Source organism: Poecilia reticulata, linkage group LG10 (assembly GCF_000633615.1).
Source record: "Poecilia reticulata strain Guanapo linkage group LG10, Guppy_female_1.0+MT, whole genome shotgun sequence".
Lineage (NCBI taxonomy): Eukaryota > Metazoa > Chordata > Actinopteri > Cyprinodontiformes > Poeciliidae > Poecilia > Poecilia reticulata.
In genome coordinates, this window is record NC_024340.1 from 4,657,458 (window position 1) to 4,671,795 (window position 14,338).

At 41.4% G+C, this 14,338-nt stretch overlaps 3 protein-coding genes across 3 annotated transcripts in view; 1 reads left to right on the forward strand and 2 right to left on the reverse strand.

The window, feature by feature from the left end:
• The window catches only part of tenm1 (teneurin transmembrane protein 1), a 320,904-nt gene that overhangs the window by 294,701 nt on the left and 11,865 nt on the right, over window positions 1–14,338 (forward strand). Inside the window, exons 38-39 of the mRNA XM_017307003.1 lie at window positions 1,145–1,195; window positions 7,847–7,938. The gene's annotated coding sequence lies outside the window, so the exon portion shown is untranslated. The remainder of the gene's footprint in view (window positions 1–1,144; window positions 1,196–7,846; window positions 7,939–14,338) is intronic.
• LOC103470919 (SH2 domain-containing protein 1A-like) lies at window positions 1,204–7,720 on the reverse strand. Its single transcript, XM_008419638.2, has 3 exons — window positions 4,972–7,720; window positions 4,290–4,353; window positions 1,204–2,102 (listed from the first exon to the last, which is right to left on the reverse strand). The coding sequence occupies exons 1-3, from the start codon at window positions 5,106–5,108 to the stop codon at window positions 1,830–1,832; spliced, it is 474 nt and encodes a 157-aa protein (XP_008417860.1). The 5' UTR covers window positions 5,109–7,720; the 3' UTR covers window positions 1,204–1,829.
• agtr2 (angiotensin II receptor, type 2) lies at window positions 8,187–13,274 on the reverse strand. The gene is made up of 2 exons (XM_008419637.2): window positions 11,822–13,274; window positions 8,187–11,220 (listed from the first exon to the last, which is right to left on the reverse strand). The coding sequence occupies exon 2, from the start codon at window positions 11,151–11,153 to the stop codon at window positions 9,918–9,920; it is 1,236 nt and encodes a 411-aa protein (XP_008417859.1). The 5' UTR covers window positions 11,154–11,220; window positions 11,822–13,274; the 3' UTR covers window positions 8,187–9,917.

The following is a 14,338-nucleotide window of genomic DNA, read 5'->3' on the forward strand; positions in this document are numbered from 1 at the left end:
TTAAGCCCAAATTAATAACTCGGCCACAACCATTTCCTCTGGACAACACACACCATGTGTGTAGCTTATGTTATTCTCTAAGGTTTTACACTAGCAGCCAAAAACCAGCTGTGTAATGAAATATATGAATTCACAAAAAGTTTTATAACAAAAGTGCAATAAGATACTCCTAAATAGAACCGGGCAGCTGGCATTTAGTAAAAACTGTGTACAGAATATCAGCTAACACCTTCGAAGACGGATACGGATCAGAACCAAGTGAATAAACAGGAAATAACACGAATAATTGACATATTAAAAGAAAAAAAAACTGTCGAGTTGCTAAGCCACATGTGATGTCACTTGTTTTCTCAACTTAACAAAACAAAAACAGTTCAATTGAAAAATGGACTTGCTCTACAATAGACAAACTGGATTTAAAGTGAGTTTAATAAAAAATAAATTAAAAAAAAGCTAACCGTTAGGATAAACTCGTGTTTGTTTAAAACTTTAAAGACTTTAATCCCCTTTTCATTGCGAGGGAACTGTTGCTTGTTATTTCTCCGTGTGCCTCGGTGGTCTCCTTCCCTTTTCCACTACTTCTCTCGCACTTATGTTTATTTTTTTAGCCGGACTTCCTCTTTGTTCTTGCTTCTCGGAAGTTGTAACTTTCAAATCTGTGCTGTCATTATCACCCATCATTATGGCTCAAACCGAGATATGCATGAGAAACCTGCGTCTGTCAGAAGCGAAGAAGAAGAAGAATGAGGAGAAGGTGGTGGTGGAGGAGGAGGAGAGAGAGAGAAAAAAAAAAGCACAGAGGAAGGGAAAGATATGTGACAGCTGAGGCTCAGCGAGTGGGCGGTGAGTGCAGAAGGGGCAGGACCTGGAGTTGGCTGTGCTGTTCGCTACATCTTGTCTCCTCTCATTAGGAAATGCCAATCAGACTATGCTGCAAACCACTTCCAAGCTGAAGAAAAAAGTATTTAAAAAAAGCGAAAGTAAAAAAAAAAAAAAAGTTTTCCCTTTTTTTTCAAAAAAAAAAAAAGAATAAAAAGCAAGCTACCACTAATCCACCTCCCCTTTCCCCACTCGCCTCCCCCTCCCTCCATGCCGTCGCTTCGCCATCTGCCCAGCATTAATTGTCGCGCTTCTCTCTCCGTAGGCTGTGGACGGCGGCGCAGACACACAATGCATATGTTCTGACTGCGAGCAGGTGATGTATACGTTTCTGAGTAGCAACGTTGCTCATCGACTGTGATGAGCCTCTTCCCATCTAAAACATATGCTCCACTAGATACTGTCCAAGCTCATCTCTGCTGCGGTGAGAAGGAGAAAAAAAAAAAAAAAGATGGAGGATCCTTGGGTTGCTAGGAGACCGCTGCACTGAATAATAGTCTGGGCTGAGAGGATGCTCTCACTGTTTTCTCACCTTCCCTTCCTGTGTGTCCCCCACTCATGTTTTTTCTTCATGTCAGTCAGAAAAGTGACTGATTCCACACACACACACACACCTGCCCACCCCCACCCTCCTGCAGTCAGCATTCTCCCCGTGAAAATCACTACTTCAATATGTCAAATTGAATTTTTTTTCCCACCACATTATGTTGTCAGTCCAAGGCTTTGGCTGTGTAAGCATGACCTTATTTAAGAGAGCTTCTTTCAGACAAAATTGTTTATTTTCTTTGTCGCCCACTAACAATTTATATATAGATAATTTTTTTTTGTCGTCAAACTCATGTGTGCAGTATTAGATGTTAATGTTTCAGAGAAAAAGAAACACTGGCGGAAAGAAATGAGATTTGAGAAGTTTGAAGTTTGGTGTTCAGTCATTGTTTGGGTTCGACCCTCTAACCAAAAGCTTGCGCCACCTCCTTCTTGCTCCTGTTTTTCGGCTCCTGAGCGACGGGTGACGCCAGACGCTGCAGGTAGGGGCTTTGGTTGGGCGACAGGCCATTACCAGGCGTCTGCTGCTGCTGCTGCTCCTCGGCGTGGGTCTGCGCCCGCCTCTGAGCTGTGACGGGGTAGAGCAGAGGCATGGCAATTCCCTGTCCCCGCTTCTGGAAGGCTGCTATCAGGTTCTTGATGTGCCGGAAATACCGCTTCGGCACACCGGGAGTGGTCTGAAAACAGAAGATGGGGGGGTAAGAATAGAACTCATCACTCCGGTGATGTGGTGGCGGAGAGGAAGAAAAAAGAAAAAGAAAAAAAAGGTGCTCCTACAGATTCAACATATGAAAGACAGATGGAAGGTGGAGGCGAGAGAAAAGTTCAGCGCACAAAGGAAATGGGAATCCTGTCAGTTAAATAATCCGAGCCACTGATCTCGAAAGAGTCCGCGTTAAAATATTAAAAGGCGCCACATTAATAAATAAAATGACGCGGTGGAGATAATATAAATACATAAATGCTGAATAAATAGCTTCAGAAGAGCAGATATTTGCAGGAGGAGATTCTCTCCCGAGGGGATTCAAAGCTAAACTTGGTAAATTTAAGATGTGCTTCTCTTTGTAAACATTCAGATCCCCTTGGAATTCTTTTGTATTTCTCAGCAAATGAGAAGCCTTACTTTTGTGGTTTTATGTGTGACATTTAATATCCTTTTAGCACTCTATTACCCAAAGGGCTTTACTTGTAGAGTTAATAAAAAATAAAAAAAAGCAACAAATATCCTTTAGAAAAGTAATTTGTGCTCCGAGACACGGCTAGAAAACCTGATAACGTCCAACAAAAACCGCAAGAGAGTGTTTAAAATGTAACTCCTTGTAAATGTAATGATTATTAAATACATTTAATATATTCAGTATGTGGCAATATGGTAAATGAATGGGTAAATAAATCGACCCACTCAACAAAACATATCTGCTGCTCCTGAACTTGTCATGAAAAAATTATGCATATCTAATATCTAACTGAAATTTACTCTCAAACATAAAATTGTATCACAATATTTTGTAGAATTTATTGGGATGGCAATTAAAGTGGTGATTAAAAAGTATTTCTAATTTCTTTAGTCTTTTTTGTGAGGCTGTGGCTTCATGTCTACCACAGCCCCAAAAACACACTAATAATGATCTTAAAATACATTCCTCTTTTCAAAATAGGCTCCTTCTGAACTCTAGTTGCATACAGAAGTTACTTTTTCCCCCTCTAAGCTCCACACAGCAACTGCATTTTATCATATTTTTGGAAAATATGGACATTTACAGACGCTCTCATAGCCAGTAATCAGCCAGTTTTGGGGCGTTTTCAAACATCATCAATTGAATCGCGATCAATTTAACGATAAACGATACGATAAATACTCGTCCCTCATTGAAATGTCTTCTTGTTCTGAATTCGTCAACAGACCAAGTGTGGTCAGCAAATGTTGGCACTGTTATTTGTTTTGCAGCCTCCCTCCAACCGGCCCTGCATTATTCACAAGCCATATCTTACCAATCCGTTTCTCGCTTGTCTTTTTTTTTTTCCTTTTACGTTGAGTGTTGCAAAAAAAATGGCACTTTCACGACCGCTGTAATTTTGTCCTGGAAGGCCTTTAAAAGTGCATTACGTGCTTTCATTTAACGCGCATCCATCACGCTGTGAGAGCTGAGGTAAAAAAATAAAAATAACAAAATAAATCCTTTGAATATGTTTTAAAACATCATTTAATCAAAGGTGTAGAGCACATCCCAAAGCGCCCATCCCACACCACGTCTCCTCTATAACACTTTCCATGATTAATGGAAAGTGTTATTGGTCTTGTAGGGGAATTCTTGTCATTGACGTCCAGCATGGTGCTAGCTGTGAAAACGCAGTCCTAAAGGCTGCATCCTGCCTCAGATGTCGTATGGAGACATCGAGGGGCAACTCGGATGTCTCCATACATTCAACGTTAGATGACGCTCAATTACGCATCCCATCACAAACACCGTCTTCACATTTTGAGGAGTGAGGGTTTAGGGGGGCGAAGACTGCTTGAAGGGTGATATTGCTGAAGGAAAAATAAAATGCACCCATTTCTCTGTGCTGTCACATCTCAAATATATATATGTAGAGAGAGAGAGAGAAAGCGAGGGCGAGTGTGAGAGTGAGAAGCAAAACGGGGGGGGAAAACGGAGAAAGAAAACATGTTTGCCTCAGATCCGCAGCTTGTTGAATTACTCTGACACAAAAACAGCTTCTAACCTAATAAACAGCAACCGCAGCGAGGCAGACGTGCAGCTGCCACGCTGCTGTGGTGAGTATTTCTGGTGCAAAAAGTGTCGGGATAAAAGCAAAAATTTAACAATAAAAAAAAACAAATAGAAGAAGAAAAGATGTCTTACTTCTGCAGCCCACGAGCCCGCTTCGTCCTTGTGGAGTCTGTATGTGTAGACATATCCTTTGCACCTGAACGCAAACACACTTTTTTTGAGAAGGAGCATACACAGACTTTTTTTTTTTCGGTGCAAAGTGTGGGAAGGTGCTCAAGTGTAAAATAATGGCACCTTGCGCGGCACATGGACCTGCTGGTAGAGTCTTGACTTCATCATTTTGTTAAATCTGACCGCTAAGTTGCAAACACTCACACATGAAAGTGGATGTCTTTGCTGTTGATGCTAACTTTAAGATATACTGAAAACAAGGATACAGTTTATCACATTCTTAGACTCACAAATAGCCATCAAGTCTTTAATTTACAAAAAAAATAACATGCTGTAAAAACATAAAAACAACAAGAAATAAAATGTCCAAGATCTCAGAAGGGCACATTTTTCTAGCACCATCTAGTATCTATCTGAGACAATGAGCTCATCTTTTTTTTCATTTTTAATGATATAAGTTCCCCAGCAAGACTCGCTTCGCTTATAGCTTCTGATAACAGATGACAGAAACTGCTTGGGTTGTCTGGCTTAATGTGGGTTTCTAAACGATTTCGTAGAACTGCCAGAAGACGGGAATTTGAGGATTTTCATGAAACTGCATCGCTGTAGAACGAGGAGAAAAGCCAAGAGGCTGGATACTCACAAGACACAGAGGCAGAAGACGCCCGGCACCGAGTCGCTGTCACGTACTAAGTAGCACCCGTCTCTCCCGTCCTGGCCCAGCCGCCTCTCGCCCTCCTCCTTGCCGATGGGTCCATGGTAGACGGTCAGGTTTTCCATCACCGCTTTCCTCCAACTGTGCCTTTCGCCCCGTTCCTAAGTGCCAGCGCTGTTCTCTTTGTCTCTGCTCTCTGTCTGCAGACGAGCCCTTTTTGTCTTCCACTCTGAGAGCTGCACAGGTACAGCAGGTTTTTTTGGGTTTTTCTTGTTCCTCTGCCTTTTGCTTCTCAAACGTCCGCTCAGGGAATTTCAGCTTCAGACGAGGACCTTGACCTTCTTCTTCTTTTGTTTTAAAGATCTCCTTTTTCCACCTCACCTTCCAAAGAACTGAAAGTCACTCCGTCTAACCTCTAACCTTTCTGATCTGGTGCCTTCGCAGCCTTCCTCTGTCTTTATGAGGCGCAGCGTTGCGCGCACATGCACACACCAAAAATGTGGGTTTGCATTTCTGTCAGGAAACGATTGTATTTTGCAACAGGAAATAACTTCAAAGGTGCTTAACGGAACATTTCCACAACAATAAAAAAAAAAGAGGCAGAAGAGAGGGATGAACAAAGGCAAAATTTCTCATTTCACACAAGAAAATGCATTATGCATTTATGCATGTGGAGTGAAACTTTTTTTTTCCATCGCTGTTTGATTAACAGAAGGTTGCTTGTTCTGTTTCCATGAATAATGATGTACAATCAATCTGCTGAGGAGGATTTTGGTGAAGAAAATACAGTTTTGAATAAATATTTCTGGTTAGGGAAGAGCAGTCCGATCATTGCATAACTTTATTTAGTCTTCTAGGGAAATAATACAGAATTATACCTCCAAAAACGATCATGCATTTTGAGCAAACAAGCATTTATTTTATTTGACGGTATGATTTTCACCTACACCTGGATGACGAATGCATCGGTGTAAAAAGTAGAGTCTGTAGTGTAATGAAATACAGAACTTATGTAGATGAGAAAAGGCCTGGTGTTAATGTTGGGAACATTTTCTCTATCTTGTTGAATTTACTAAATGAAGTTCTCATGAAAGACTTAAACTTTTATTTAAAAGAAAACAATCAAAATTGCGGATTATTTTTGGATTTTTCTTAAGCCACAAAAGTAACGTTACAACCGCAAAACGTCAGTGAATTTCATTTTTTTGTTTCTGTGCAACCAACCGACAAAAAGGAGTTCATACCTGTGAAGAGAAACAAAAAATGAAAGTAGTTTTTGATTTTTCTTTCTTTTTCTTCTTTTTTCGTGATAACAAATCTGAAAAGTGTGGGTGAGTAAGTATTTCACTGTACATTTTTCTGAACACACCATCCACCCTGTTGGCTTATCATGGTGGGAGCAGCATCAGGCTGTGGGGACGTTTTTTATTTAGTGGCATCAGGGGAAGACGGTCAGTCTTGATTGGAAGATGGACTGAGCTAAACACAGGGCAATTCTGGGAGAAAACGAGTCTAAAATACGACCAGCGCTTTGTTTCCCCTCAAGGCGAATTCATTAGTTAAATTACTTAGTCAAAGTCCAGATCTAAATTTATCTGCGAATCAAATGTGAAACCTGAAAAATGACTGTCCTCCATCCTCTCTGACTGAACTTGAGCTATTTTTATGAATCTGGGTGTGAAAAGCCGTTTGAGAAAGACCCAAAAAAGACGTTCAACAAAAGGTGGACATATTCCCGGGGACTAAATACATGCACTTTTCAGATGTTTTTTTGTAAAACATGACAAAAACCACACAGTTTGTACAGCTATGCAAGACCTTGTGTATCCCAGTCTAATGAAATCCAAATAGAGTAAATGAAAGTTTGTGTTCTAGGGCTATAAATGACTATTAGAGATCATATTTGTACGAAGCTGAAGGATGTTTGTACCGGTAATCTGAATCTACTTGTCGTACCGATAATCTACAGAGTACAGAGAGCAAATGACGCACATTTCATAACTTTTCTTGTCTTAAAGAACTTCCATAGGCTTTAAGAGCAATAAAAGTAAACTAAATGTTTTACCTACAGCTTGAGAGAGTTCTTGTTTTTCTCAGCAGGCGCCTCACACATGTTCTCAGAAAACCTTTCGCAGATAACGTTCTTCTGTTAAACATGTGTTTTGGAAACACCCAGCTGCTTTGTCACACAAAGAGGAATCAGCTAATGAAGCTGTGTGCACAACAAACTCATCCTGCAATCTGTCCTGTCAGTCGCAAAACTTCTGCTGTGTTAAATTGGGAGTCTGTCGTTTGCTGCCGTGTTGCTGTGTTTTCCTACACGCTCGCAGCAAAGTGGCTTTTAAGAATAATATTCACAGTTTCCTATTTTTGGATGTTTATGGTGATCAAAACTACTACAGAAAGCCCTTCACACCATCAAGTGCTTCGAAAGAAAGAAAAAAAAAAAGTTCCGTTATTGAGGTTTTTTTTTTTTTTCATCTTGTGATGCTCACTGGGGCTGCTGGTTCTCTTTTTGGCCTCTCCTGTTAAAGTCGGCGTGTTTGTACTGATTCAAAGCTGTGGTCCACATGAATCATGGTCTGTGTCAGAGGCTGCTTCTCACTGCCTCTCGCAGATCATGAGCGGTGGGAGTTTGGGCCCCTGTCTCCGCGGCCCGACTCTTCCATCTCTCCTATTGCTTCTGCAGCATTTTAGCACCACCCAGTGGTCAGAACGTGAAAGTCCCACACACCCGTTTCTTGAAATCTGGCAGCAATTAATGTTTGCTATTGAGACAATTTTTAAATAATAAAAAAAAAAGTTTTGCTAATTTATTGTTTTATTATTTATGTTACTATTTATTTCTGTCATCACCTTACAGAGTCCAGGTCAGGATTCATCTGAAACGGGGACACAAATAGTAGCACTCAACGGACAAAAGAGGCTCGGCAGGAACGCATCACTGTGGCACTGGTATGAGATTACAATATTATCTATCATTGACATTATAGATAGTGAAACCAAGTGGAGCACTCTGGGAAGAGAGGAAAATTGAACCTGAGTGTCTGTCTGTCAAGTGGATGTAATCCCAGAGTAGTGTGTAGCAGCTCTCAGCCACTATGCTTAGAAGACTGGGGGGAGGGGGGAGAAACTTAAAAATATCTGTATGTATCTGATTGTTACTAAATCACATGCAAGTGCTATAATTAACCACAAAACAGTTCCACTGATTTGATGAACACTTGTTCTCTTTATTTGCTGAATAAACTGTCCATAAGAAGCAATACACAATGATATATTTGCGGTGAATAAACAGGTTTTTTGCCAACAGCACTGCAAGATGTATTGGATTGCCAGGTTAATGTTGGCGTACATGTATAATATAGCAGCATCTCCTTTTGATTTTAGCATATGTACAGACACATGGAAACGGTTCCTACAGCAACCACTGATTCACATTTTACTTTACCACATAAAATATGGTTATGAAACAGAGAGGAAACATTTCAGAAAGCAGGAAACACAGCAGTTACATCAACACACTTGCTTTCAAAAGTGGACACACCCGTGTTAAAACGCCAGGTTTTAAAACTGACCCCGTGACAAAAACATTTGAAACTCCTTTCTGTCTTAAGTGCGACAATTTATGGAAAAAAAAAATAACTAAAGCTGTAATAACGTGGCTACATTCTCTCTATGAATGAAAAGGATGACCAACAGTAATACTAGTGATGCTGCATCAAATTCATAACAAGCACTAGTTATGTTTTGTACAGTCTGATGTATTCTTGAGATGTTTGGCCAAATTATGGGAGACACAAGGCGTTTCCAAAGACAACTTTCAGATCTGGCTAAACTTTGTGTGGGACAGCGTGTTATGATCTGAAGGAGCCCAACTGGATATTTGGGGCCATGATTACAAAATGCGGGTTGAACTAAAAAACAGTTCAAAGCGTCGCTGAATGATCACAAACATTGTGCTACTTCTCTTCATTTGTCATGATGGAAGAAATAACAACTAGTTCAAAAATAAATCTAACAAAATAAAAATCTGTTCTGTGACCTGATAGGTTTGGATGACTCTTGCAGGTAGAGTAACCAAATATGACTTCAAATTGTGAGAGGTTAAAAGAAATCAGGTACTAAAATGTTTCAACAAAGAATTGGTTTAGTGATGTGCACGCATGTATAACTTTTAGTTTCATTTTTCTTCCTAATATATTTGCTTGTTTTTAAATTGAACGATGAAATTATTTATTATTATTTTCAACTTCACTCCTTCTTTCAGTCTAAAAAACATAATTTTATCAGGAAATGTGACTGAGATGTCAAGTACTGGTCTCTATCCCAGCTAGACATCAGTGTTAAGCTAAATTTAAGTACTGCTTGCTTTTTTTGTTAGAATATATCGATGTACCTTCTGTCGCTACCGACTTATTTAGAGTGTATGGGGGAGAAAAATAAATATCACAAGTTACATAACACAGAAAAGTCCAGGCTATAGATCCTAGCTTAGCCTGAACTACAGAATAATACAGATGATTTGTTGGGCAAATTTATCAATCATGAAGATGTTTCAAATCATTTTGAAAATGCTTATTTTATTTTTATGTACTGTCACAACGTTAGAGACAAGCGTACTATCAGCACAGTTAAGACAAAAGTGAATGTTGAAGTTCAACATGATTATTTCTTCACATGTTCTCTTTTTTGGTCATTTTTAATTAGTTTTTAATTTTTACAATTTTACTTTTATGTCCCACTTCATCTTCTGAGCATTCTTAGCCATTTATTTTTGGGATGTACTATTGTACTCTTTTCAAAAACATGTAATATGAAATATTATGTATTATTTTACATAAAACCAGCATCATAAACCAAGCCTGGCAGTTTCGGTTCATATTAATACTTTGGAATGTCAATATTTTCCAGTGCTGGATGGAGAAAGTCTGTTACAGGGTACCTGAGGTATCCACAATCGCCAGGTCCTTAAGGTCACTGAGTTTCCTGGAGAAGGAGCTCAGCCTGGTGCTGAAAGAACCTCTTTTCTGACTGTGCTGATCCACACGGGCCTCCAAACAAGCACACAGGTCTTTGCAGAGACCCCCAAGGCGACCACGGAAATGGTTCCCGACGAAGCAGTAGAGCACAGGATTGATGGCAGAGTTGGAGAAGCCTAGGCAAAGGGTGAGTGGGGTCAGGTTGGTGACGGTCCAAGTTACCCAGCAACTGTCCAGCCATCCATTTTTACTCAAAAGATCCAAGAAGGTCACACAATGAAAGGGGAACCAGCAGATGAAGAAAGCCATGACCACAGCAGCCACCGTCCACAAAATCCTTTCTACCCCGTGGGCCATCATGGGTCCGGTCGTGCATGAGTTTGGGTATACAGTAGGAGTCGGCGGACGTTCTGATTTACAATGGCCCGCTTGAGGAGGTGGTGAATTTTGCATTCTTGCTGATCCTCTGTAGGCCAACAAATGTTTCCCAATGGCCCAGTAGCAACAGGAGATGCCAAGCAGCGGCAGCACAAATGCCAGAATGATCTTCATCCAGCCCAGGGTCAGAAACCAGGTGTCATCTGGATAAAAAACCACACAAGCCACCACATCAAATTCTTTAAGATGATGGGTCTCTCTGAAGGCCAAGTGGGGGGAAGAGCAAGCAAACGCCAGGACCCACACCAGGATGCACACGATTCGGGCTCGCTCGTAATCCCGTGATCTCTGCGAGAGGAGAGGATGCACGATGGCCAGGTAACGGTCTATGCTCATGCACGTGATGAAGAAAATAGACGCGTAGAGGTTGAGGTTTAGGAGAGTACCACAGATTTTGCAGGCCACTCGTCCAAAGGGCCAGCTGTAGCCCCAGGAGTAGTAGACAGCCCACAGTGGAAGAGTCAACAGGAACAGCAGGTCGGAGATGCACAGGTTCAGCATGAAGGTGTTCGCCACCGTTCTTGTGAAGGCATTGCCACAAGCCAACACATACACCGCCAAGGCGTTGCCTAGTGTACCCAGCACACAGATGACGCTGTAGATGGTGGGGATCACCGTCGTCATGGACACCGGAGACCAGTCTTGGCAGTGGTGAGCGGAAGGAACCGACGAGGTGTTCACATAGACCTCTGACGCTGGAAACGGGGAAGATGTGGAGTTGAAAAAGAAAAGGCCACTTGGGATTGCCATTATGGAACCAGATGTTCCCTCGTGTCAGAAGATGTAACTTCAACTTCTTTCAGATTTCCAAGGTCAGCTGGAAATAACACAAAGCAGGAGAGTTTTCAGACCAAGGCTGCCTTTTACGGACGGCTATGTTTCCCTACGCTGTAATCTTTAGTTGGCGCCGTCGTTTATTAGCTGTCCCATTTGATAAAGAATTACAGAAGGAATTCATTACACAATGCTTGAAGTTAAACCGTAATAAAGTATCTTGGAAAAGGTTGTATTAATCTGGCTGCCTATTGGGTTGCTGCGAAACAGCTTTATTGTGTTAATGACTGAATTCATCAAACATTCATGACTTCAAATGAAAAAAGAGCCAGCTTAATTTACGATTTAATAGGTTTACAGAAATAATAACAATCCCAGAAACCGGAACTATTAAAGTGGAAAACACAAGGGGTGAAACTAATAATTAATGAAGAGTTTAAAAGCAGCCATTACAATAAAAAAAAGAAGAAATTACTTTAGGAAAAGTACTTTTTCTAATGAAAATCTAATTGGTAATTATGATAAGACAGCTGAATAAGTGATAGAAACATGACTATAGATTTTCCAGTGCCAGCTCTGAAATCAAATAAAGCTTGGCAAAGGATATCATCGTTTCCATTCTGGTAAAACAAATAATGTGTTACCTGAAATGACCGAGTATCCAGCAGAAAAAGCCAGGAGCTTTTCAGTGCTTCTTCTGGCTAAAGTCCATGTCTTGACAAATGTTGCTCGACCCCTCTAAGAGAATTGCGCCCAGTCGAGTGCGCTGGACTGTATCGTGCCTCTCCGTCAGTCTGGGCGTGAGCAGAGGGAGCAGATCTGAGGCTCTGAGAAACCAGATGAGGACGGGGGTCTTATAGCCCCCCGAGAGCCTCTTGATGATTGCACAACAGGGAAGTTGCTGCACGTCACACCTCAGTCATTGCGGAGAAGAAAAGTCCCTCTCTTTGCTCCATAATGTTTCCCTCTTTATCCTCTACCTCCCCCTTCTTGGAGCCTCAGTCAGAACAAGCCAAACTTAGGAAAATCAAGTCAAGATGTGCTTTGGTTTAATAGCTGAAACATTGGACGCAGACACATGAGCTCTGAGTAGTTGCAGTTGGGGGTTTCGTGGTGTGTCAAACCTAAAGGCCCGACCGTACCTGCCAGGACATCCAGGCCTGATCAAACGCAGGCAGCTGGTGGTTTAATTAGAAGAGCCTCACATGCTCTGTGGCTTTCTGTCTCTGTGGTCAGATAAGCCATGAGAAATATTTACTCTGTCTCAGCGGAAGTCAAGCCGGCTACTGGGACAAGAGGGAGAAGGCAGGGAGGTGCAGCCTGGGAGATGAATGAGGAGGAGGACACTCTGGAACTGCAGGGAGTGAACCAGAAGACGAGAAGGCGAAGGGAAGCAACAGCGGAGACTCCCTCCAGTGGGTTTTCATTAAAGCCTCCGGTGAAAGTTGATGAGGGATGCATCCACTGCCCCGAGACTGATTGCATCACACCTCCTTTGATCAACAAGCGCAAGGACGCGCTCCTCCTGGCACGCACGTGGGGTGCGCTTAATCTCAACCTGATGTGCGTTCATTGAAGTCGCGTGATCAAATGTGTCGTACATGTGTACCGTGATCCACAGAGAGTCTACGGGAACGCGACATTCCTGCGCCAGTAGCCGTGGGAAAGTTGACAGCGAGGGTGAAGGATGGACGTGATGCAATTTTGACGGCAGGGACGTGAGAAATCAGGAATGCGCAGCGCATTGCGGAGCGCTTCAAATTGAAATGTTATGCTCTCTGAACCAAAAACAACTCAATAAAACCATATTTTCCCCCTCTGGCATGCTGGGAATGCGCAGTTGCTCTAACACACTTGTAAGTAAGGGATCCCACTAAAATATGCAAAAACAACATGCGTTGCCCGTGAACCCCTGATTTCACTTATTGTCGCATTCAAATGTTTCACTTCAAACTAATCGGATCTCATACATGCAGGCAAACGTAAACTCACAGAGACTGGCAGAGGCCAAAGGCCTGGTCGTGACATGCAGCAACTAAAAACAGAACGTCATGGTGGATTGCAGGCCAACAGAAACAGCAGATAACAGACCAATACGGCAAAAAAAAGAGAAAACCCAACTATGGCCGTACCCTCCAGTGTCTCTCAGTGAGGTAAAAGAGGTACTCAAAGATCCAGTTTTCAGCTTAAGAATATATATATTTACTCATATAAAACACATCTCTGGAGATGGAAACGTCTTATTACCTGAATAGAAAAACACTCAGGCCTGATTGTTATGCTGTCTGCAGCAGACCCCACATTCTCTTTGCATTCTTGTACAGATAACCTCAGAACTCTCAGCTTTGCACCAACAAGAGAGATTCCTGGAGCTGGTGCTTTCCGCTTGGACGGTTCTGCCCCAAACTGTCGTCTAAACGTTGACATGTTGCTCAGCAGTGACCCAACATAGATCAACATTGCTCTTTTAAGGAGTCTTTCAAAAATAATCTAGTCAACAAACATTTCATGGGCTATCTTCTCCCTTTTTGGTGATATGACTGTTTCAGGCTTGTTAGACATTCGGAAGACGTGTATGACATATAGCAAGAGTTTTATTTTGAAGAGTTCTTTTTGTTTTTTTCAAAGGCCAGTATAATCCCATTGCTTTCACTGGTTAATTCCACAAACTGTAGTAATTAGATGGGTCAAAAGAATCAAATTAATCTTCAGGCTTCATTTTAAGAGTCCAGTATATATATTTTTTTCATTAATTAGTCAGATTATGTTCATAGAGGACTTTCCATGCTATCAACCATCAACACTTAGACAAACATAAGTAGATGCTATAATTAGCATACAACTAGAATAAAATATACAAACTGTTGACCAGTTTTGTTTCAGTAGTTCTGTAAAACATTCAGTTTCTAAATCTAATCTGTGAGATACTCTGCAAAGTGAAGATTTTATTTTGAAAAGTCCCAAATTGCTAACCCTTTTGAACTTCTGGTTTAGGCTCAGTAGGTTTATGGACTTATTAGGTTTACATTAGGTAATAAAGTTATTTCCCCATCAGACGATGTTGTGATGACACGCTGAAGGCAGAGTGCTTGGAAGAGCAGAAGCTTCTTAAAGAGACAGAGACCCAATTTCAAGGCATCGAATTGCCTTGATCAGATATA